We start from the raw sequence: 24,634 nt of genomic DNA, 5'->3' as shown, positions 1-24,634 counted from the left end.
AAAATTACACATCATTTCCTGTGAAGGTTAGATGTGGTGTTAAACTTAATACTCTTTAATGCTTGTGTAATTTTTTGGGGACTTTATTTCTTAATCAGTGAGTGAATCAACAACTGAGCTGATTTTAACTGCTAATCTCACCAGCCAAAAGGAACTTATCCCTGGCTGACATATCACAAGAAAGAAAAGACTCTAAATGAGTAATGTTGAAGGTACCGTATATGTAAACTGGCCAGGCTGAGAAGCCAGCTCAGCTTGTTGATAATCCAGCAACTTTTTGTTCGCTGCATCCCTGCAATTACTTCTTTCATTTAAGTGTAAAACAATGTTTTATTATGTGCAGTACTTACAATCTTCAATTTCCTACTTCAGACTTTCAACTTCCCTCTTTAATTCCCTTTTCTCCTCCTTGCAATGCACATTGATGCACTTTGTAGGGGGAAATGAAGATTTTGGTGTCTTCATCCCAACTTGTGGCCGGTGCATAAGTTGGGATGGTAGTTGTACCAATGGCTGTGGGGTGTTGACTTCTGTGTCAGACTCTCCACTGCTAGATGAGATTATGCTGTCTTCAGAATCATCCGCTACCGTAAAGGGTGCTGTTATTGAAGCAACCAGCTGAGCACAGCTTTTTTTCTGTGCCTCTGATGGAGCTTTTTTGGCTATGATTCAACAAAATGATAGTATAGTTATAGAGGGTTGTCAATGGACATTTGCAATAGTTAACTTAGAGTGCTCTTATGATCAAATCAACCTCTAAAGTGCAAAACCTGCACTTTAGAGGCTGAAGCTTCGGTGAGAGGCTAAACTTAGTGCGAGGTTTTTATTAGCATTGAAAAAAAATATATGTACATTTTTTGGAGTGACCTTCTCCTTCAAGGGGGGAGACTCTTTATTATAGCTACATGTACTAATTGACTGCTAAGGAAGGTTTCTAATCACAGCCATATTTGACCAGTCATGTGATCAGAACAGAGAATATCCTTACAATGCAAACTACACTTAGATTTGAAACATAAATCAGCATTGAGAGATAAAGAATGTTCAATTGTTTACCTTTTTCTTTCTTGTTTGAGACTTTTTTGTCCCCAGCTGAAAAGATTGGAAAATACAACATTTCAGTTGTTTTCAAGTCATGTTTTTATTCATTTGGCAGCATGAACGATATATATAACATTAAGCATACGCTGTATGCTCATTTTTTAAATATACATGTATACATGTACATGTAGATATACATGTATCTTTCCCTTTTCCATGATGTGCCTTTAGGATGACACAGACAAAGACAAGAAAAGAAAAGAAAAGAAAAGAACTATTGTAACTGGCATCCACTCTAGGGTTTCAAAATATTTCAAAATGGGTATCAACAACTGGCAGAGTAAAGTAGCTGTTGCAAGTTAGCTTGTTTGTTGCGAACTGATTGGCATGACCAAAGAAACTGTTATGAATCATTCAAGGTGTACTAAAGTAGCTGACAGAACCCCAGCAGTTACTGCCTTGTTTTGAAACCCCTGTACATGTATTCTTTATAATCCACACACACATGAAAAAGGACTCCACAACAACCAACAAACTTTGCATAATTTATATTATACATATTACAGTGATAATATTGTCATGATTCTGATTATGGTTAAGTAAACCTACCTTTCTTGGATTGGACTGGGTCTTTCTTCTTTCTACTTTGTTCATTGTTACCTACAGAGCAATAGTATGTGTATGTCCTGGTTTAATCTTTGTTATAAGGTAGCATTTTACATTTTCATAACTGCCCACAGCACTCTTGTCTCTTGTTGAGGCTTATACATGTAAGTATCACATTAATTTCTTTGTATGTTGTGCTGTATATAGTATAACAGCTCATTATGTTAGAGCAGGGCCTGTTATGCTTCATATTATTATATATTGGTATATTAGTATATTATTTTTTTCTATGCAGTTGCTTTTGTCCTGGGTACTGCTCTTCAAGAAACCAGCAAATTCCCCACCCACCCCCATATAGTAACCATTCTTTTTAACGAAAGACCTGAGAATTAATATTATTACCAAGTGTTACCTTGTTTTTTCTTTTTTGAAGGCAAAGGTTTCTTCTCAGCTGTGGGAACTGTAAAAGAATGGCAGTTTAAATAGTGACACTCTTACTTTCCTCACAGCTTCATTACCCGACCATATTCAACACTTTACAGAATGATATACAGTGGAATCCTCATTTTTCCAACCTCGAAGGGAACAAAAATAATATTGGTTCAAAAAATTGGATAGTTTGAGAAATTGGGGCTAAAATTACAGTGTTCAACCGAAAGGACTTTTGATTCTAGTTATCGGGAGGTTAAAAAAATTGAGGGTTTGAGAAATTGGGATTCTACTGTATACGTGTAAACCTAAAATTCTATATGTTATAAGGCTCCCCCTCCCACAAGTCTAGTATAAAAAAATAATTCCTTTACAATCCACCTAGTACTTGAAATGGTCACTAGAAATAGAGTTTACAAATCAGAATGAGAATTGATAACAATCAATTGGTACATGTAGTGATCTTTTGCAGGACCAATGATGTTGATGTAGAATACAAACAAAAGTTCTCGACAAAACTTAAAAACTCAACAACGTTGACAACCTGTCAAGAAACATGTCTTTTTCAATTGGATATTTCATATGCAAAAATTTATACAATGGGCAAATGGCTCCTCTTAAAAACTGAGTTAGGTGTGATTAAACCATATGTACATAAGGAAATAGTCACCGAAATTCCCAATTGCTCCGAGAGCGTATTTAGTTGTTTTTTTTACAGCTCAAAATGTTTGTGTGAAAGCAAGTCAACACTTTGAGGGTGATAAAACAAGGATTTTAAGATGTTTTAATGGAGGCATCAGCAACTGGAAATGAAATTTGTGAAAATGAAATTTACATGTATAAATTTCTGACTAAAATCACAATGACCTTTGAGCTTCTTTATAAAATATTTAGGATCGAAAGTAACCAATCAATGTTTCAGTAAAGAACATAAACTTAGCAGAGTACCTTTTCCATTCCTTTCCTTCACTTGTAACTTCTCTTGTTCAGCTAAACATATTTTAACACGAATAAAATGAGATGTTGATTACCTATATACAATCTCCCAGAATTCAATCATTAAAAACTCATATTGAATAAGGAGGATATTTTGTAGGGCTGATGACATGCATCCATTCCTTAACGGCCTGAAGGGGATGCAACCCCTAATCAAATCGAATCAATAAAAGGGGACTGTCAGTGTGAGAATTTCCAATACTGTGGTCTGTTGTTAGCTTGTCATACGTTCAAGGTTTGGGTGGCAAATTTCCACAAAATATTGGAGCAACTTCAGAATACCCGGCCACTTTATTTACATGTGTCGGTGGGCTTTGAAGAACAAGGTATATAACAATAGTTGATATTCTTATTCAATGAGATGCTAATAAGTGGCCGGGTATTCTGGAGTTTAGCCAAAAGATTAGCTGATAATGTACTGAAAATAAATAAGTAGGCCTTATCACGATTTTTGACACTATCTATCCACACAGATTTACAGACAAATGAATAGTCTGCCATATAGAATTTTAATGTTGCAATTCAAACATTGTTCAAAATTCGATTTTCAAAAGGTTTTTTTGCCAACAAATTTCTTTTCAGACACTGTAATTTATCACCACTTTGCCTATTTGTACCTATGAAGATGGTGCTGAAAACCATGATAAGGCCAGTGCTACTCACCTTCCTCACCATCTGATTCATCGCCATACCCATCTTCTAAGACAAATGAAGCCTCTTTAGCATCTTTCAGTTTTTCTACAAACAAAGTTGATAAGTTAACAGTTATTTCAGTATATTGTCAGTCTGAGAATGTTAATACGGTGTAGCACTAAATGAATGTACATTGTACATACTAACACTAACACTAACACTGGTGCAACGTTAAGTTAAAAACAATGTTAATTGAAATAAGGTTTTTCACCGAGTGAAATAATTTATAAATTAAGTTACACGCTACAAAAAGCCACAACCAAACCAGAAGTTTTGATTTTGAAAGCCTAATTTTATTGTTAAATATCGAGTTCGTTATTCCCTTTATTTTAAATGATACAAGAAGAACATAAGCTTATATCTAACGTGTGCTGAGATTTGATGGCCTAAAGTATAATGGCACAAAATGAATGTATTTGCTTACCTTTGAAGTGCGAGTACACTGTACGTTCCTACAACTGGTTGCACGAGAGATCCATCATAATAAGTCTTCGATAGACGAACCTCCTTCGCTTCTCGTTCAAAAAACAGGTAAAATCACGTGATCGCTAAGCACAACTGCTGACCGCAATGTGTGACTGTACACTTCGATCGCAAAAACCCGAGACGGCGGGAAGCGGCGACAGACTACCGGTGTCACAGTGATATGTGTATCCCCGTGATATGTGTATCCCCGCACACATATCACTAGTGATATGTGTATCCCCTCCAATATGGCAAGCTGTTTGTAGCAAAATTTAATCCTTGCGATATATGTTTAATCCTTTAAATAACGGTTTTATTTAAAGATAGAAAAAGGCATTCAATCCAATGGTAAATAAAATTTTTGGTTCAATTCAATCTTTTAATTTTCACGATTCAATCCAATACCTGGAATATTGATTCAATGTAATACCTAAAATATCGATTCAATCTAATACCTAAAATATTGATTCAATCCAATACCTGGAATATTGATTCAATCCAATACCTAAAATATTGATTCAATCCAATACCTGGAATATTGATTCAATCCAATACCTCGAATATTGGTGCAATCCAACACCTCAAATATTGATTCAATCCAGTACCTCAAATATTGATTCAATCCAATACCACAAATATTGATGCAATCTTCCTGGGCCGAGCGCGGCCAACAGGAACGAGGGTAACTGAACACTAGAGAGCACTGTAAAACATGGCGGGCGAAGGAGAACTAAATTTAGAAGTTGAGTTTCCTAAGTTTCTTGCAGACATCTTGGATAAAACGGAAATAATTTTTGAGAACTTTGACTCAGAAGTTGGAATCATGGAAGACCATTTCTTAAAATTCCTGTTGAGGTGCTCGAGGAACTTTGAGGACTAGGATTCATCTGGACAACGATAACAAAGATGATTGGAGTTTGGAGATGGACAATTCACAGAAGATTGACAGAGTATGGCTGAGAAGATATGAGGGGTTTCAACAACTTACCTGATAAGGAACCGAAATCATTCAAGAGTATGGATATAATTTCATTGCAGGTTTCTTTAAGTCCATTGGGTTATGGGTTCAACGGAGAAGAATAAGAGAAAGGTTAGCAAAATTAGATCCCCAAAATACTGTCTAGAGATGGGGTGCGTAAATTCGCTTTGGCATCTGGATGGACATCACTCTCTGATCCGATGGAAAATACTAATTCGGCTGTATAGACGGATTTTCTCGGAGAATAATGTTTTTGAAATGTAGTGCCAACAATAAAGCAGAAACAGTTCTTGAATTGTTTCTGGATGCCGTTAAGAGAGACGGAGAATTTTGGCCTTCGAGAGTACGAGTAGATCATGGTGTTGAAAACGTTGGTGTGTGCGATACAATGGAGCAGGTTAGAAGAGAGGAGAGGGGCAGCTTCACTGCAGGGCCATCAACACAACCAACGAATTGAAAGGTTGTGGAGGGATGTTTCCGTTGTGCTTCCCACTTGTACTTTTACACTTTTCAGTTGTAGTATGGAATTGTCAGGCATCCTGGACATTGATGATTCAGTGCATCTTTCCACCTTACACTTAGTTTTTCAACCAAGGATAAACCTTGCTCTTTGCCAGTTCACTGAAGCTTTCAACCACCAAAATGTAAGAACAGAAAAAAAACTGGTTGCCATACCAAATGTGGCTTAATCATATGATGCAGCCTGAAAACCCCCTTTCAAATGGAAAGTCATTTGATTTTGAATACTATGGTGATGATCCTGATGGTCCAACTCCATTGGACAGTGATAAAAATGTTGTAGTTGAAGAAATTGACCTGGGACAACATGATCCAGTGCAGTCATTTGTATTGGAAAGGCTAGATCCCTTAAGATAATCAAGTCAAATGGGAGTAGACATCTTCCAAGAGGCTCTAGAACTAGTGACAGTTAAACTTGGGCAACTGACAATTGCATAATACTACATGTGTGTGGGCTGGGTAAAGGAGATTATGGCCCTTAAAGTATTTTTGCAACTCAATTCACAACAGAAAACGTCACCCTGTATCAAGTAAATTATTTTCTCATCTTCCTTTTCATTGATATACAAAACTGATGTACAGAATGCCTAACTTCTAGCAACACAACTAAACTGAAGAGAAGTCAGGGCATTTGATAACTGCCATGTGCACTACTCTGCCTTGTAGATTTTTCAGGTGCTTATCAAAACAGATGTTAAAATATTGCAAGGTTAATTTGTTATCTTATTTTCAAAAGTACCCAGGAGACAAGACTAACCTCTCGGTGCACTGGCGTAATGGCTACTAACAGGACTCATGTCACAAGCCAAAACTAACTTTGCACCAGCCAGCCTTTCTCATACACAGCTTCACTGACTTTTTTATAAGAGTGGTTAATCTTGGACATTTCTTGTTGCATCTAAAATGTTAATAATAATCACTAAGAAAATTTCACTCCCACAAACACGAATCCTGCTTTTCTTGAATATGCTTATGTTCAATCTCTGATGTACTTTTATCAATGTTGCCATTTTCTTTTATCTCCCTTTAATAGTTAAATATTTATCATATGCTTATTAACGCAATTATTTCCATGAAATCCACTCATAGTTTCCCTGTTTTCATTAGTTTCTATTCTCTTCAGTTTTACTTTGTCAGGATAATTCTCAATTTTGTTTTCATCCAGTAGACCAGTACTCCATTCCATCATGATTGTCACAATGGCTAGTGAAAGTGAAAAATCTACTATTCAAAACTGAAATGTGTGGCTAGTTGGCAGTAGTGTTAGCCTTGAGCCCTAGGTACCCGATAATATTCACAACAAATTGGTGCCATGTTTGTCATAGAATATCAAGAAAAACATTGTTTTTAGGAAAGAAGTACCACATGTGGGTTAAATAATGCAAAACATGAGACAACAACATTGAAAAACTTAAAACACATCCCAATGTTCAATGATTGTTGTCTTGTAAAATGTAAAGGTTCTTATTTCAAAACTAGCTTAAAGCCAGGTTTACACAAGCAGTTTTTATGAGAAACATGTTTGACTGTGCACACGACACAGCAAAAATTTTGTTTACAGTTCAAAGTTTAGTGTGCCAGTAATGATTGGACAGCAGAAATATGCACAATACCAAAGACCAATGTGGTAGCAAAATTTGCCACAGTTTATGTTATTTGCCACAAAAAGCTAGCACACACAGCTTTTAATAAACAAATATGTTTGTCACATAAAAATTGGTTAACTTACATCTACAAAAGCGGCAGTGATGGAATCTAAATTTTCCGTGTCCCTTGTGTCTCGGTTGTAGCAACGTCTCATTTACCTAAGCAGACTAATGGTTTGATCAAGAACTTCGGCGTGCACTTCTGCAACTTCTGAGTCAAAATTCTCAAAAATTATTTCCGTTTTATCCAAGATGTCTGCAAGAAACTTAGGAAACTAGTTCTCCTTCGCCCGCCATGTTTTCAGTGCTCTCTAGTGCTCAGTTACTCTCGTTCCTGTTGGCCGCGCTCGGCCCAGGAAGATTGCATCAATATTTGAGGTATTGGATTGAATCAATATTTGAGGTACTGGATTGAATCAATATTTGAGGTGTTGGATTGCACCAATATTCGAGGTATTGGATTGAATCAATATTCCAGGTATTGGATTGAATCAATATTTTAGGTATTGGATTGAATCAATATTCCAGATATTGGATTGAATCAATATTTTAGGTATTGGATTGAATCAATATTTTAGGTATTGCATTGAATCAATATTCCAGGTATTGGATTGAATCGTGAAAATGAAAAGATTGAATTGAACCAAAAATTTCATTTACCATTGGATTGAATGCCTTTTTCTATCTTTAAATAAAACCGTTATTTAAAGGATTAAACATATATCGCAAGGATTAAATTTTACTACAAACGGCTTGCCATACTCCAAAATGGCGACCAGTGATATGTGTATCCCCCACCCCCCTCCCCTCTACTTTAAAAAGCAATATCCTTCTTGAAAGCGCTCTCGTCGTCCGGTCGCTTACTGGACGAACGACTAACCCAAACAGGCTTAAAACACAAATCTCAATTTTTGTAGTTGAAAAAGTTTACGTATCTGCTGCTGGAATTGTGTTCTTGATCCTAACTGGTTTTCTGCGAGCAGGATATAATGAATTTAAAGTTGAACACCAAATGGATCTAGATATATTTCAATTTGAGTTTCACGGCACCGGATTTCTAGGACGATATTAATTGCGCGGTTTGACGCGGTGCATTCTCACCCCTCGAGTAACGCATATTCTCCACTGTTCATCGCCTTGTTTGCATCTGAATTATTCGTGGAGTGAAACACATATCACGGCTTCGACCCGATCGCCATAAAATGATTAGTGGCACTCGTGTATCCCCTGCACCCGCTTTTCAGTTCGACTTTTTGTAAGATATGTTAAGTCTCAAACTGTATTAACATTGCTATACTGCGAATATTGCTAGCACGTTTCATAATATTCGACGTTTATTCTTCGGCAGTTAGCCTAGATTACGGCTGTCTTCAGGGGATACACATATCACTGCGTAATAATTAGTGATATGTGTATCCCCTGCATGCGGTCGGCGACGGTGTACAACCGAGGTCAGTGAAACTCCAGAAATCCCAAGCTATGAATAAATGCCGGGTGTGAATATTTCTAGCAAGCCAGTTTTGACAATGCAAATGTTATGGGCATTTTTCTTCTTGGGTAGAAAGCCAATATAACAGCTGTGTCCATGGGGATACACATATCACTAGTTCATGAAACAATCAGTGATATGTGTATCCCTTATTATCCCGTGCACGCGTGCACGCGTTTTTAGTGGAATTATCGAGTTTCAAACTTCAGTGAACCCAAGCCGTGTAAAAACGTCGGGTGCTAATATTGCCTGCAGTTTTGACAAGGTTGATGCGCTATATTATAACAGTTGTGTTTCTGGGGATACACATATCACTGCGCCATGAAATAATTAGTGATATGTGTATCCCCTGCACGCGATTTCAGTTTAGATATTTAGACATTCGAGTTGCAAATTCCGCAAACCTCAACCTGGGTATAAACGTCGTAGCGAGTAAGCAGCCAGCACGTTTCGGTAATAATTGGCCATTTTCTTCGATCAGGTAGATAGCCAATCTAACGGCTGTGTTTAGGGGATACACACTGAGATCACTGCGCCATGAAATAATTAGTGATATGCGTATCCGCTGTTCGAAGTTTTAGTCAGATATACAATCGAGTCGGTTAGAACTCAACCAAACTCAAGAAATCCTAATCTGCTCCGTTGGGCGCGAATTCATTTCTGGTTTCTTCTACTCTTTACAGCGCTCGTCGGAACCTCGCAACCGAGTCGCCATTTTGTTCGTTGAATGCCCAGGCGCGTATCAGTGTTTTGTGTATCCCCACAGGGGATACACATATCACTAGTGATATGTGTGCGGGGATACACATATCACGGGGATACACATATCACTGTGACACCGGCGGGTCAGCGGAAAATCGACTGGAAAATCCGTTTGCGCCAAAAGTTACGACCGCGAAAACGAAGCAAGAGGATCGCATCGATCGCCACATTGGATATAGTTCTTAGCCCAGGATTTTTAACGGTACGGTATCTGTTTATTTTATCTGCTTAAACTTCATTTCTTTGTTTACAACCCTCGTAACTTTTTCAAGCGTATTTTCAGGTATTTTACATTGAGACATACGCGGGTAATGCTTGGCGATTTCTTGTTTGGATGCGCCAAATGTTTATTCATAAAAGAAGCTTTCTCTTAGGTGCATGGCTTTGCTCCAGACGTAACTAATCACGTACCAAATGGAACGTTCGATTAAACGAACTTTATCGAAATCAATCGAACTTAATCGAACGATTGGGTCCGAACACTCGAAGAACAAAATTGGAACATTTGAATGAATGGAATCGCACTTTGTTGTCGTGCGAGAATGTGTTGTACACATGTTCATGTATTGAGTAATTGCATGCTATAACACATGAAATCCAAGCTTGAATCAAGCCTGCCATGAACAGTCGAATCCTTGCATTTTGGTTGCGACGTTAGGTGTCACTCAACCTGTATTCACCCTATTGTTTCTATCGTTAATTTTACTTTAATTATTTTCATTCTTCTAAAGATTTTAAGGTAAACGACCACTTTTTTAAGTTTAAAAAACATGTTTCGACAGAACTTCTGTCATCTTCAGTTGAATGAATGATTACAAAGCAAGTTGAATAATAAGTAGGCAAAAATGCTAATTAAGACAAATAGTAACAACAGAACGTGTAAAGGTGTAAATTAAAAGGATAATTTTAGATTTACTTGGTGTAATTGCTGATTGAGGCAAGGTAGTTCTTTTTGAATATGGATAGCCTCCTTTATCTTGAGTTGAAAGCTGGTAGTGGCGTGATCTAAAATATGAAAGCAGTCTATTGAACACAATGAGCGACAACGTTCAGAATTCTGAAGATGTTTGAAGATGTGAGAGGCCCTATCAACGGCTAAGTGCTCGGGAGGTTTCGCCGACATAACAGGCATTACAGCCCGCACATGTAAACTTATAAACTACACGTGAACGAAGCCCGCCGGGGATAGAGTCTTTCACACCAAAAAGGTTACCTATCTTAAAGGAAGAAAAAACTAATTTGATGTCTAAATCATTACAATAGCGTTTGATTAAGTGCCGAATCTTCACGTGTAGTTTATAAGTTTACATGTGCGGGCTGTAATGCCTGTTATGTCGGCGAAACCTCCCGACATTTTTCCACACGCGTACGTGAGCACTTAGCCGTTGATAGGGCCTCTCACATCTTCAAACATCTTCAGAATTCTGAACGTTGTCGCTCATTGTGTTCAATAGACTGCTTTCATATTTTAGATCACGCCACTACCAGCTTTCAACTCAAGATAAAGGTGGCTATCCATATTCAAAAAGAACTACCTTGCCTCAATCAGCAATTACACCATGTAAATCTAAAATTATCCTTTTAATTTACACCTTTTCACGTTCTGTTGTTACTATTTGTCTTAATTAGCATTTTTGCCTACTTATTATTCAACTTGCTTTGTAATCATTCATTCAACTGAAGATGACAGAAGTTCTGTCGAAACATGTTTTTTAAACTTAAAAAAGTGGTCGTTTACCTTAAAATCTTTACATGTCTGCTGCTATCTAGACCTTTCATTCTTCTATATTATGGATGTAGATTTCTCGGCAAAAATGATATTCACACAAAGGGGCTCTGGAAAATGGTTGAAGGGCCTAGTGATAGGGACTTCTCCCCGTGCACACGTTAGTTTTGACCTTCAGTGGGGGATAGACAAGCATTCAGTGTAGTTCAAATTCACCAAATTTTTGATTAGATGAATGCACTACATTTATGTGGCAGGTTGATATATTTCCAAAAAATATGGCTAAGCACAACAAAGGTTCAGGAAGAAGAAATTACCTGGCAAGAAGAAGAAAAAATAATGAAAGACAAGAGGACGAAGTAATAAGAGAAGGGTGAAAACACAGAAAACTACATGTAGCTGAAGTATTTCATTCTTTGCAAGAAACTGAGGCAGATGAAACAATTAAGTTGAGAAAGATTTGCGGAACCAGTGTGATTTACCACCAAAGCGTTTTTATGTGGTCCAATGAGGGTTCTTTATTCGCTTTTGCTCGTAACATTTTCAAGAAACAGAAAATTTAACCAGTTACAGAATAACCCACTAGGACATGAATGAATGGATAAGTGGATAATGCAGTTGATTCATGTACATAATTAGTAATGAAATGTTCCAAGTCCTGGTTCGGTAGTTGTTGTTCGCGAGATCTTGAAGCTTGTGCTCTAGTTTGCAAGATGGCATCCAAGCAAATGTGCAAAGGCCTCTAGGTGTTCTGAAATGTTATTGTTGACAACTGAAAAATAAATCTTTTTATCATTTGATGCATTTTGTCTTCCTTTTCATTGGCTGAGAGCCCACCAAGTGACCTGTAAATAACTGCCTACAAATAATGATCTGCTCATGCATAGTACCGTGTAAATGTGTTTGCTGCAAATAATATTGAATTTTCCTCTCATGCATAATTGAAACCAAGCTCTCAGGTGAAATAATTTAAATGGCAGATCGCTTCCCTGATATGTCAGAGAGTGATTTAAATGTGAAACCAAACTGGGTGGTCACAGATCAATTATTTGCCTCAGCCTTCAGCTTCGGTAAATAATTGATCTGCTTGCCACTGACAAATCATGATATTTTGCTCAACCTCATCCAATAATAATTATTATTCACAGTTATTGTGGAACTGGCGCTTTTTGCCAGCTTGCTGTGATGTTAGTAGTGAATGCCTCTTCTTAACAGATCAGAGCACAGACTCTCATAATATTAGCCTGGTCACAGCATCTCTCATTGAAACCAACCACTAAATTCAACATAAGTCTGCTCATAACAGACTGGAACAACAACTTTTATCATTAACAACTGTTTAGACCAAAAAAAAAAAAAAAATGGATTTCCTACATTGTTAACAATAATGACTAAACTGTTGTACACAAATATTAGTTCAAACCACTTTTGACTTCAAAATTAAATGACTGTCAAATCTGGAAAACTGTAACTGCTCATATGGGAAACAGGAAAAAAAGATTTGTTTGAAAGAACAAAAAAAAAAGGAATTTGGTTGTGAGATCTTGATTTTGGTGTACTTTGTGAGTGACAGCACTTTTGCAAGATCTTGAAGCATGTATACCATGATGAGTGACCACAATAAATGACTGGCTGATTACTACAAGCAATTTTCTTTTTCATATTCAGTGGTTGTCATTTCTTGTGATTTGTTTTGAGATCTTTCACGTGCACACTGTGACTGGGACACTTTCTGCCAAAATTACATGTATGTATATTATGTAATCTTGAAGCACGTACATGATGACTGACCACAATCAATAATTTGCTAATTACTGCAAGCTAGTTACATGTACCTTGAAATTTTCTTTTTAATATTGAGTAGATGTGATTTTTTTGTGATTTGATTGTGAGATCTTAATTCTGGTCTACTTTGTGAGTGATGGCATGTTTTGCCATTAGGAGTAGCCCCAATCATTAATAAGTATAATGTCAACCAATTACTTGGATCAATTTTCCTTGAGTTATTAGTTGCTGCTTTCAGAGATTTGATTGCTTCTGGTAAATTTTTAAAGTAATGACACTTTTGATAGAACTTATATATTGTGCATGTACATGCGGCCTAGCACACGCTCTCAACCTGAACCTCACTTGTGAACAAACATGGCATCTGTGACCATGTCCTTTTAGAGAAGACTGGAATTTACTTTAACGCCTATCGAAAAACTCCTCTGGGAAGTCCTGGAGTTGTTCAGTCTTTGCCTGCCATTTTGGTTATAAACAGTGCTTGATACTTCGAAAAAAAAGAAAGACAGGAATACATGTACATGCAGGGGGGCAAGAGAGTGCTATTTTGCGAAAAGGTTTGTTTGTCCACAGATTCATGTTTTTGGCTCGGCTAAATTTTTGATTAATTTTGACATTGAGAGAGTCTTAAAAGCTTACACACTAAAGCAGTTTTCAAAAAGGGGATGCAAATTATGTTGATTGAATTATAAATTTCCATTGGGCTAGATTTATAAATAGTGCAAAAATAGTGTATTTAAAATCTGTTTTTAAGATAGACATTGTCATTATTTAAAAGTACTATTTAAATAGTATACTCGCCTGATTAAAACTTAAAATATGTTTAAAACAGACTGTTTTGGTTGTATTTTAAAGCTTATAATATGAATTGCTATCTCAAATAGGTTTTAAACTTCCTATTTAAAACATATTTTATGTTCTTGACATGTCAACTACATTTTAAATATCCTATTTAAAGACTATTTCAACACTGAAAATTTATAAAATACTTTTTAAACCTACAGCCATTGCCAACATAACTTTCAAAACAGGGTTTAACTAGAATTTTTTAACCTGTTTGAACGAAATTTTTGTGGCCATAGTATTAAAATAGATTTTAAATCCCCTATTTAAACCCTGTTTTGAGCTCAAACTACGTTAAAAACAGAGTGAAAATCATTCCAATGTCATGAAGTAGGTTTTAACTATACTTGAAATACATTACAAACAAGAAGCAAAATTTTGAATTTTGTACAAAATAGCACAAAAATACCCTATAGTGACTTCAAAATACTGTTTAAATCGTCAAAATACGTTCAAAACAGTTTAAAATCAGTTTAAAAATACAGCTGTTTTGGTAAGGTACAACCTATCGTTGTTGTGGAATACAGTTTAAATATACGTTGAAATATAATTTAAACACTCACCACAATTTGAAATTTTTTGTAAAGTACCTTTTAAATACATAACGATGGCCTCAAAACAGTGTTTAAATCATCAAAATACATTTTAAGTGCTTTAAAATAAGTTTAAAAATAGGGTTGTTTTGGTAAGGGAAAGAGACTTCACTAGAGCGATAAAAAGAAACAGCTGATCGGGTTTTTTTTCCCTATTTCGCACTTGACTGCGTGAAGTGAGTAACCTTCAAGAAAGTTCAAGGCTATTTTTTGTGACATGACAAATATCACAATCACCTGTTTTTGATAAGACAAAGAGAAAGTTTTGTGTGTTTTCGCTCAAAATTTAGTTCAAATCTGCAAGTTTTTTTCTATATTCTTCCCGAACCTGGTTTCTTATTTTTACGATATCTGGCTGGATTGGACTTGTCTGTATTTGCGCAAAGTTCGAGCGTAAGGTCTCTTTAAGCTGGCGATATTTCTGCATTTCACGTGTGATCAGTTGAAACTCCGTGTCAGAAACCCGATTATCATTAAGAGCCTGTGAGACGGCGAGGTTAATCGAGTCATGTTTTGCAATAGCCAGAGAATGGATTCTCCAGTGCTTATTGACTTTGCGTTCAAGCTTCTTGTTGACAACGGACAGGCCAGTGGAAACTGCGCCAGATAAAGCGGCTATCGCGACAACAGGCGCGCCGACAACAATTCCAACACCGGTGAGTGATGTTGCAACAGCCCCAGAAGACAGAACTGCCGTGAAGGCGCCAAGGCCAACCAGGGAATAATGAAGCGCTTTCCGGGCTTTTTTGTATTTTTTCAACACAAGCCTGTAATGCTCGACCTCAGCAGATATTTCTTTATCAATTCTGCTTATCTCCGTTAGCCGGAAATTCTCGGCATTCATCGTTTCGGGAAGGCTTGGATAGATGTCAGGCAGTGCACTTGGTGGCAACAGATTTGCAGAAGACATTGCGTATATATAGAAATTTAATTTAACTCTAATTCAAAAAGAAGAGGCAACCCCTTGAAATCAAAGAGTTCACCATTTTCATCTTTGACGCTAATGGTGATGCTGTTTATGAACTTGTCTGTAGAAGCGTCACGGAAAACATTTTGCGATGAGTCGATGTTATAGCTGACTTTTTCATAAGGCTTTCCTCTGACGTCAACCTTGCCAAGAAGGTCTGACTTCTTTCCATTCAAAAAGGTTTTTGTTGAGTCAACGAGATCGCAGTGGATAAAGTAGCAACTCGGGCTGTTAAGCTTTTTGATATATTCTTCTTTCTTCATATTTCTCCCGATTCCAAGAAAATTGGCCAAACTGTAATCAACGGAAACTTCTTTCGCTTGATTAGTGTTGCCTAAATTGGCAGCGACGGTTGTAATTTTAAGAACAGAATTGGGGTTATTCGTTTCTAAGACCAATTTCCCCTTTTTCTTGTAATGTTCAAAACTGGATTGCAGTTCTTTTACAATGCTCTCGACATTGTAATGCCCTTGAGGCAATGATGCAACCACGTCGTCGGTTCCTTTGAAAAACATTCTGCCAACACGACTCAGATTATGCCACGAGTTGAAAAAAGAACAACTCAAAAGTCTGACATAGCTTGCTCCTGGGAGCGGTTCTTCAAAATAGATAGTCTCTCCGTTCTGTTGCGTAACAACAGTGAGAACAACCATTTTTATATTCAACAAATAAAATTATGTTCAAAATACATGGCGAATGTGTGGAAAAATCCAAACGTTGTGATAAAAGACTCAATTGCCAAGGCAAACGCATGGAGAGAATTTGTGGGACATTTTCCCAAGGCCGATAGATCGCGTTTCGTCGCTCAGGGGAGTACAGACGGAAAAACGTAACGGAAGAAATCTTTTTCAAAGAGGGCCCAGGCTCGCTTCAAAGTGTCTTCGGCTCAGACAAAAAATATTGGAGCGAGGAAATGAAAAAGGCGTTCGGTTTGGAAGACAAGCGCTCGGGGGACATTGGAGGGTTTCCTTACCAGCTGGCGCCGCTTGGTTCAAAAGTTTCCTTGCCCATCCCGACCGTACCTTTCGACGGCAAAGCGCAAAGTTTGAAAAAAATATTCGACGCCCCAATCCAAATATACGTCACGCCTGATCAATATTTCACGACAAAATTCCGAGAAATATTTCAAAACACCAAACTCAGGCACACGTCTGGAACCGCATCAAAACACTGGTTAGGAGGGCCTGACATGAAATATTGGCCGCAACAGCTCAACTTCGCGGTTTTCTGCGCGACACAGGGGTGCGGAGTTTCTCGCGAAATCTTTGACAGCGGGATGGATCTCCCCCCGCAGATAAGAGCTTTCTACAAATTCCACGTGTACTTCACGGTCAGGCGCATTTTGTACCAGCTTGGAGGTATTCAGAGCATGAGCGCTTTGCCCGGAGACCCGCCTTTCAACCAATACAATAATCATTACGACGTCGCTTCTTACAAAAGGATATGCAGCGAGTTCGGCATTGCCCCCTCGAGCGATTTCCACTTCACGCACGGGGAAAACCACGGTCTGGGAAGCGTTTACGTGTACGCGACAGGCGCGGGCGCGACAAAAACTGACTATAAATACCCTGGATGGAACAAATTTAGCGATGAAGGCGGCAAAGCAATAAAGGGGGACTTGATTTATTTCATCGAGCCGGGGGCCGCTTCTGAAGCTCAAGCGGACTGGTTCGCGCCAAACACCGCGAATGGTTTGACGCAGGCGGGCTTGTCGAGAATAAATCAGTCAATCGAGGCTTTCGTTTACTGCATCCTTGGCGCGCAAGTCAACGTCCGCAGCAGCATTCTCGGCTCTGGCGGTCGGGCTAGAGAAGCCCAGAGCGAGTTCCTGGTGCTGATGGAAGACGCGATTAGACAGCCCGACTTGGCCGCGAGCGTGCAAAGGTACCAGCTCGTGGTGGACCAAGCGAAGGTCAGGCTCAATCTCGCTGTTGCCCCCATGGCCTGGCTCATGCCCGCGCAGATGATAATCAACACCGCAAGCACGATCGGTTACAACAACAAGCTGAAACAGGCGGTCTCCGGGATGAAACTTGGGGTCAACAACGAGGTAAACCAGGAGACAAAAAAAGCTGGGCTCAAACTAATGGCAGGCGGCCCTTCAAAAATTAATCCTCCCAACAGCCATCCGTCCAACCCGATTCACAAAGCCGCAACAGCCGAATCGGGGCGTGTGGTTCCACCCCACAGGAAACCAGCTTCGTCCGAAACTCAACAAGCGCAGCCACCGGCGCAAAAAATTGAGCCCGTGGCTCCAGATAAAACACCGCAACACGAAATTAACAAAATGGCTGTCATTGTCGGTGTAGTTGTTTTATCGGCTTTTCTGTTCATAGCTTGGAGGTAAGTGGCCCCGCTGGTTAACGCTGCTTCTTAAAATATTTTTCGAACAAAAAGGCCACCGCGGCAAGAATGAGCAGCCAGGTGTGCTCGGCCAGAAACCCGACGACTTGGCCTGCGGCTTTGAAAAGGAAGCTCACAATCGAGCCAATCAGCCCGGGCAGCAGAGAACCGAGTTTCGCGGCAATATCTTTGAGGCCATTTCCCAAAGCTTTGCCGGTGGCTTTCAAACCTCTGATGAGGACCCCGATGACAGCTCCGATTGTGGTCCCGGCGGCGAGAAGAATAGCGGTCAATGTCACGCCATATTTTTTGAAGATCTCCTTGACCCTCTCCAAAAGAGGCTTCTCTCCGCCCAATTCTTCAAGCCGAGCCATTATCGACCTTATCTCTTCATTGCGTGTCTCTATTCTCTCCCACGCGGCCTCTTTTTCTTCAGGTGCGGCATTTTCATCTTTTAAAATCTGCGCATCTTCTTTATTGTCTTTTTCTAGCTCTTCTCTGTCCATTTGTAGATTTTTTATTTCTTTTCCCAAGGCGGCACTTTTCACACCAAGTTTCGTTTGGAAAACTTTTTCTTCGGTTATTTTTGCATAACTTTCTTGAAGCTCCGCAAGTTTGTTTTTTGCGTCTTCTATCTGTTCAGGCGGCGTATCAGGGTCTAAAGCCTTGTTTCTTTCAAGCCTGATTCGCCAGTCCGGCGCCTCTTTTCGTTTTCTTATTGCTTTGAGAGCTTCATTCGCATTTTCTTCTTCTTCTTCTTCAAAATCTGCAGCTTTTGAATCTTCGATAAACTGAATATCTCTCTCCGCCTGTTGTTCTGCGAACTTTTGAATATGTTTTTCACTAACCTTTTGATGTTCTGTTTCAAGACTTATCAATTCTCTTTTCAGTTTGTCAATTTCCTCTTGCGAACCATCTGCATTTTCAAGAGCTTCTATCTGGCTTTGTTTCAATTTTATTGCTTCTCTTATTTCATCCATTTATTTTTTATTTTTTTCTCTTTCTTCGTATTGCTTCTCTTTGAGCTCTTTTCGTTTTTCGTATATAGTTTGTTGAACCTTCTCGTATTTGGAAGGCCCGAGAGCATCTTTTATTTCTTTTGAAAGGTTTGGATTAATCTGATCTTTTCCCGTTCTCCTGTTTTTGGTATACAGGTCATACGTTTTTTTGTCAGCTCCGAACATTTTGACTTCGAGCTTCCCCTTCGAGCTGTATGAAACCTCAAGCTCGCTTGAGCTCATGTCCGGGTAGATACCTTTTGCAGCAACCCACGCTTGTTCACTCAGGGCCTGAGCCCCGGTGAAAGAGGTTTCCGCATACGAAGTTGCAGGCAGCCCGCTTTTTTCGTGCTGCATTGTCTGCATCGGAATTTCTTGTTCTTTTCCATGTGGCGTAGACGACTCTCCTGGGATAAAAGGAGTCGTTTCGTTGGCATCTCCGCCTTCATCATCGTCGCCCCAACCGTACGGGTCATAAGCAGGGTTTTCGAAGCTTGTTCCTTCACCTTCCGTCATAGCAATATATTTCAAGCAAGGTATTTTTCAAATTAGAAATAATCGCTGGTGTTTTTATATACAATGTCAGTTCCAGAGAACCTTCGCCCAACTCACAGCGAAAAGACCTTACACGCCATGAAGGCTGAGCGCGCGGTCAAGCGGATCACCTTTAACCCATCCGAAGCCAGCCCCGGCAATTCGCTGTACGTTTACGTGCCCAAGCTGAACGAGAACGAGGTTCTGGTGCCGGGCTCGCTAGCGCTTGTCTTTGACATCGACCTTTCTGGAGGGCACGCCAACAACTTCCTCGTCCAGAACGTCACGCGGGCGCTCGTTGACAAGCTGGTCGTGACGTTTGCGGGAAGAATCCTGCAAGACAGGTTGGGTACGACATCTACAAAACTTTCGAAGACCTTTTCCTTTCGCAGGAAGAGCGCGACAGCAGGATTCTCGAAGGGATTCAGAGCGAGGATCTGTGCAAGATCCGCTCAGACGCGGGAGACAAGAAAACCTCGGGCGTCGACGCTGAAAACAAGCTGACGGAGGTATACGGAAAAAAGTACCGGATCAGGCTTGACCATCAGATCTTAACCGACCACGGCGTTTTCTACCCCCAGGCCCTTTACAACGACCTCAAGTTCGAAGTAAAACTTGCCCAAGCAATACACGTGGTCAAAGGCACCGACACACAACCAAGCTGAAATACAAGCTGAAAAACATCCAGCTCGAGCACAAAATAATCCGCAGCAAGACTCTGGCAGACGAGGCGCGGAGCGTTTACACCAGCGGCAAAGAGCTGCTTTACGACCACGTGATGCATGACAAAGAGGTACCCTTCGAAAAAGACGTTGACCCGAGGCTCACTATCAAAGTCAACGCCCAAAGAAGGTCACTGAAAGCCCTCTTCCTCCTATTCGTAGAGCCGTATACCGCGGGCGACAGAGATTCAGAAAAATTCATCTTCCCCGATCTGACGAAAGTCAGCGTCACGGTCAACGGCTCGCCCAACAGGCTTTACAACAACGGCATCGAAGGCAAGGACATGTGGGAAGAGGCCCGCAACTTGTTCGTGAAAGAAAAAAATAAAACGGAGCACATGGAAATGACAAAGTTTTACACCGGTGACAGGTTCGGGCTTGTGATCGATATGCGCACGATGGCGGATCAGTCGATGCACGGCAGCGGCACGCGCATTGTGAACAGTACGGACGGTGTCCAGCTGGAAATTGAGCGGAAAACCGAAGGCTCAGGCGACGTGAAATGCCACGTATTCATCATCTCCGACGCCCAGTTAAGCCTTATGGGCAGACAGTTTGAAGATGTGCAATATTGAATATGAACATGGACCCCAGCAAGATACCCTTCAACGCTCTCAGCGTGGGGCCGACTAATTCTGGCAAATCGAAGTTCGTGGTGGACCAGCTCTACGGCCCGTTCCGCGGAAAGTTCGATTACATCGTTCTCATCTGTCCGACGTTCACGCACAACAAGACCTACCACTGGCTTGGCGAAAACGATCCGAGAATGGATGTGATAGTCTGTGAGCAGCACGACGTGGAAAGGTGGTTGAAGCTCGTGAGATGGCTTTCCGAGGGCACCAACACGCTCATAATCCTCGACGACTGCGCGGCCTCCAAAGACGTGAAACTTGAAACTGAAACTTGCCAGGACTGTTATCAGACGTACAGAACATAAACATTACAGCAGACCCGTCCTGCATTATCGCTTTCAGTGTAGCCCACCAAATCCTCACCATACCACAGCCGTAATTCTTGGCCCGAGCTCACCGAGTAAGGAGAAAAACGCGGCAGGATAATCTCAGGGGAAAACGAGTTATATCCGGGTAACTCGGACCACTTTCCAGCACCCCCAGCGTGCGTGAAAAACGGGTTTGGTGGCATAAGGAGGGCATTGCTTGATGTTGTGATGGCAAGACTGACGTGTTTTTTAACTGAAGGATGGTTACCACAGCCCCAGAAAGACCAGTGAGAAATTTGGTCAGAGCAGGTCATGTAACCGCTTAGATAGATCAATTTTACTGCGGCTATCTTGCCACCGTAAGGGACGTCGAAACTGCCATACTTGCTATCCCTTGCGCCGAAACACACAGGATGGATATTCGCTTTAACCCAGGGATCTGAATAGCCAAGGAAAGTGAAAATATGTGAGTGAACGAATTAGTAATTGAAAACTACATTATCAGTAATGAATGAAAATTAATCTCGTTATTTTCAATTAGTCATAATACTGTACCGAAAAGACGCTCTTGTCGTACCCAAACTGACTGACTCTTCTTTGAAGTTTCATTGCCCGCCTCAAAAAACTTTATCTCGACGAAATTAAACTCATTAAAAATACAAAAAACAAGAAAAGAGAGAGAGAGATTCTTACTCAGTGCTGCAGTGGAAGGGACTATGAAAAGCATCATAGCCACAAAAATTAGCCTTTGATCCATGACTTGTCGTGCGGTACGGGAGTCTAAAAAATAACCATAGAAATGAGATGAGAAATGTCTGATCATGGAATCGTGAAAAGGAGGTCCTTAGTTCTGTAAATATACGGAAAATAATTTTCTGTAGTAGGATGGAACGAGAATCTAGGTGGTGTTTAGATTAAATGATGGATCAAAATTTTACCAAAGCTGAAATATTACTCGTTCTTGCAACTGATAGCTGAGATTGGAGATCTGCAAAATTCTAGGTTTTTCCTTTTCAGCGGCTAAGTCACTTAGCTTTAAATTAACAGTAATAATAAGCGATAAAAAGCTTAAACATAAAACAGAAGAGAATAACAGCGTTGTCAGTTTAGCACCAAACTGGGTGAGGAACGAAAAAAAGCAAAAAAATAATAATAGCGATTAAAAATAACTTGAATAAAGCTTTCAGCAATACCAAGAGACGATAATAACTACTCCGTCAATACTTATTCTTCTTTGAACAGTGATTAAAATTTCTTCAGTGAAAGAGTTTTTCTTAAGACTTTTTAGGTAATCTGTGGATTTGCTTAATTGAGTGAAGTCAAACATTGCCAACTCTTTTCATTTGTTTGTGATAATTTGTTGTCAAAACGTAGTCCATTAGTGGTTTGGGAACGCCATCTAAATAAATTAAAACCGACAGCATTTTTCGACAGATTGTGATATAAGCTTTCTTTCAACGTGTGTTTCTACAACTGTTTACCCAGAAACGATGTACACCTTTTCAAATTTAGCTTTATTTATAACCAATAACTTAAAATGTCAGAGAGTCAACTTTGCCTGTGCAAATAAATCAGGATAGGTTAAGAGTGTGTATAATAGCTTTTAACGATAGCTTTCAACTTAAAACAGGCTGTGTTTGTAATCCTGACTTCACACCATCTTAACATGTCGAACGAAAAGAAGACTTGAAATGTGAGCATCAAGTTTGTTTTAGTCGGGTGTTTTTAAATGGAGTATCACTTCACTTCCCCTAAGTTCATAGTGTTTAAATTCTGTCACAGTGAATCACCGTGAACTTCAATCAAACAACGGATAACTATGACTACCCACAATACCTCTCGTCATTGTTGCATACACTTTTACACTTTTTTTGAGGACGACTTTCTCTGGTATATCGGTGAAAACGTAGAGCATACGGTATGCCTTCAGTTTTCGAAACACAGTACAACTTACTCAGCTAGGTTTATTATTTATCGTTTCGATCTCAACTCTCGGTAATCACTCACGATTATCACCTTAGCTCAAATAAAACCTAAGTGGCTCTTTATCATCAATATCTTTTTTCTCCTTTGATGAATTTTTAAAAGCTAAAAGAGAAACAGCTGCGATCAATATTGTTTATTTTTCAGTCCATAATCATAACAGTTGCTACTCGGTTTTGGCCACCACCTGCAGGATTTGATCTGCATGCCTTGTTTAAGCTCTCGGAGACTAATGTGTTAGCTTGTCACATTAACGTAAATAATTTATTGTAGGAGACGCGGTGGCCTCACGGTTAGTGCGCTCGTCTCCGGATCCAGCGGTCCGTGTGCGAGCCCTATAGGGTGACATTGCATTGTGTTATTGGGCAAGACACAGCTTTATTCTCACAGTGCCTCTCTCCACCCAGATTTATAAATGGGTAACGGCGAACTTAATGCTGTGGGTAACCCTGCGATGGACTAGAATCCCATCCATGGTGGGAAAAAAAAAACTCCTAGTCGCTTCACACTGCAGAAACCGGGATAAGGTCCGGCCTGACGGGGCACTTGGCTCCTATGCAGACTTGACGTTTTACCTTCATCGTCCATTTGGCATTGGTTTATTAAAATTTTGTACACAGGAAAAGTTGATTCTTACATGTCAATCTATTGCCTAATAGCCCATTTCCGAGTTGCCTCAAGCCTCACTATCCAAGCGAGGCCGGCCTGGTGTTCCAACCATTCATATGACAATGAGTTTAATTTGCATGTGAACGAAATCTCGTTTTCATTTGAAAGGATGGCCCCCCTGGACTCGCTTTGTGAAACAGGCTAAAGGTAATACGGAAATGACTTATTTTCAAGTGGCGTGGTAGATTTGCACGCCAACTGCGTTATACTTGATCATGAATTTTAGTCCCCTAAAGCCGATCCAAATTCATCTCTCACTACGTTTAGAAGTTATGGAAACTATCGTGTGCGCCTGAATTGCATTTCGAGCTCTATTTTTGAATCTGCTATGTTTACAATACATGCAGACACAAGTACCCATTGGGTGCCTATATTTTTAGATTTGTGGATGTGGGGTCTTAACTCTACGGGATAAAGAAAAAAAAGAGCAAGTATCATTTTCCTGCCATTGTTGTAGTTCGTCTTAACAATAGTAAAGAGAGATTTACTTGGCCTTTTCATATTTGACAAAGAAAAAATTTATATGATCGTCCAGATTATCTCCTCAAAATGCTTTTGCAAAACTGCTGGCTGACACATATTTTTCGTTGGCCATGTTTCTTAGCCCTAGCCCTACCATTTTAAAATGGTTTCCGCAGTCCTTACTAAATCCTAGTTCCATGCACATTGTGACTTTTCTTGCACGGCTACACATTTAATTTTGCACGGGATTCTGCACCATATTTCTACACCTTATTTCTGCATCTTTTTTCTGTGCCTTATTTTTGCATCTTATTTCTGCACCTTATTTTTGCACCTTATTTCTGCACCCTATTTCTGCATCTTATTTCTCCACCTTATTTTTGCACCTTATTTTTGCACCTTATTTTTGCACCTTATTTCTGCATCTTTTTTCTGCACCTTATT

General features: G+C 39.6%; 3 protein-coding genes and 2 long non-coding RNA genes across 11 annotated transcripts in view; 1 reads left to right on the top strand and 4 right to left on the bottom strand.

Moving 5' to 3' along the window:
- Positions 1-24,634, bottom strand: part of LOC145502758 (uncharacterized) — a 274,518-nt gene that overhangs the window by 209,546 nt on the left and 40,338 nt on the right. The window lies entirely within an intron of this gene.
- The window catches only part of LOC145502762 (uncharacterized), a 263,593-nt gene that overhangs the window by 230,807 nt on the left and 8,152 nt on the right, over positions 1-24,634 (bottom strand). The window lies entirely within an intron of this gene.
- On the bottom strand, positions 223-4,266 carry LOC145460700 (uncharacterized). Of its 2 annotated transcripts, none has more exons than XR_014039880.1 (7): positions 4,190-4,266; positions 3,736-3,810; positions 3,025-3,066; positions 2,060-2,107; positions 1,651-1,701; positions 1,060-1,092; positions 223-664 (listed from the first exon to the last, which is right to left on the bottom strand). It is a non-coding gene; the product is annotated as an uncharacterized LOC145460700 (long non-coding RNA). The 2 variants fall into 2 exon arrangements; XR_014039881.1 differs by having other exon boundaries at positions 232-662; positions 1,057-1,092.
- Positions 8,774-12,152, top strand: LOC145502749 (uncharacterized). Its single transcript, XR_014051389.1, has 2 exons — positions 8,774-9,827; positions 11,609-12,152. It is a non-coding gene; the product is annotated as an uncharacterized LOC145502749 (long non-coding RNA).
- Positions 21,053-21,973, bottom strand: LOC145503180 (uncharacterized). The gene is made up of 2 exons (XM_081482640.1): positions 21,770-21,973; positions 21,053-21,515 (listed from the first exon to the last, which is right to left on the bottom strand). Exons 1-2 carry the CDS (start codon positions 21,897-21,899, stop codon positions 21,055-21,057), a joined length of 591 nt encoding a protein of 196 aa, XP_081338766.1. The 5' UTR covers positions 21,900-21,973; the 3' UTR covers positions 21,053-21,054.

Source organism: Orbicella franksi, chromosome 11 (assembly GCF_964199315.1).
Source record: "Orbicella franksi chromosome 11, jaOrbFran1.1, whole genome shotgun sequence".
NCBI lineage: Eukaryota > Metazoa > Cnidaria > Anthozoa > Scleractinia > Merulinidae > Orbicella > Orbicella franksi.
This window is presented reverse-complemented; position numbering and strand designations above follow the sequence as displayed.

Bases quoted from the DNA above. Each gene is read 5' to 3' on its own strand.
- LOC145503180 (XM_081482640.1), bottom strand. From the start codon at position 21,899: ATGATCAGACATTTCTCATCTCATTTCTATGGTTATTTTTTAGACTCC. The intron at 21,516-21,769 runs GTAAGAATCTCT...TTGGCTATTCAG, and splicing joins CCCTTCCACTGCAGCACTGA to ATCCCTGGGTTAAAGCGAAT.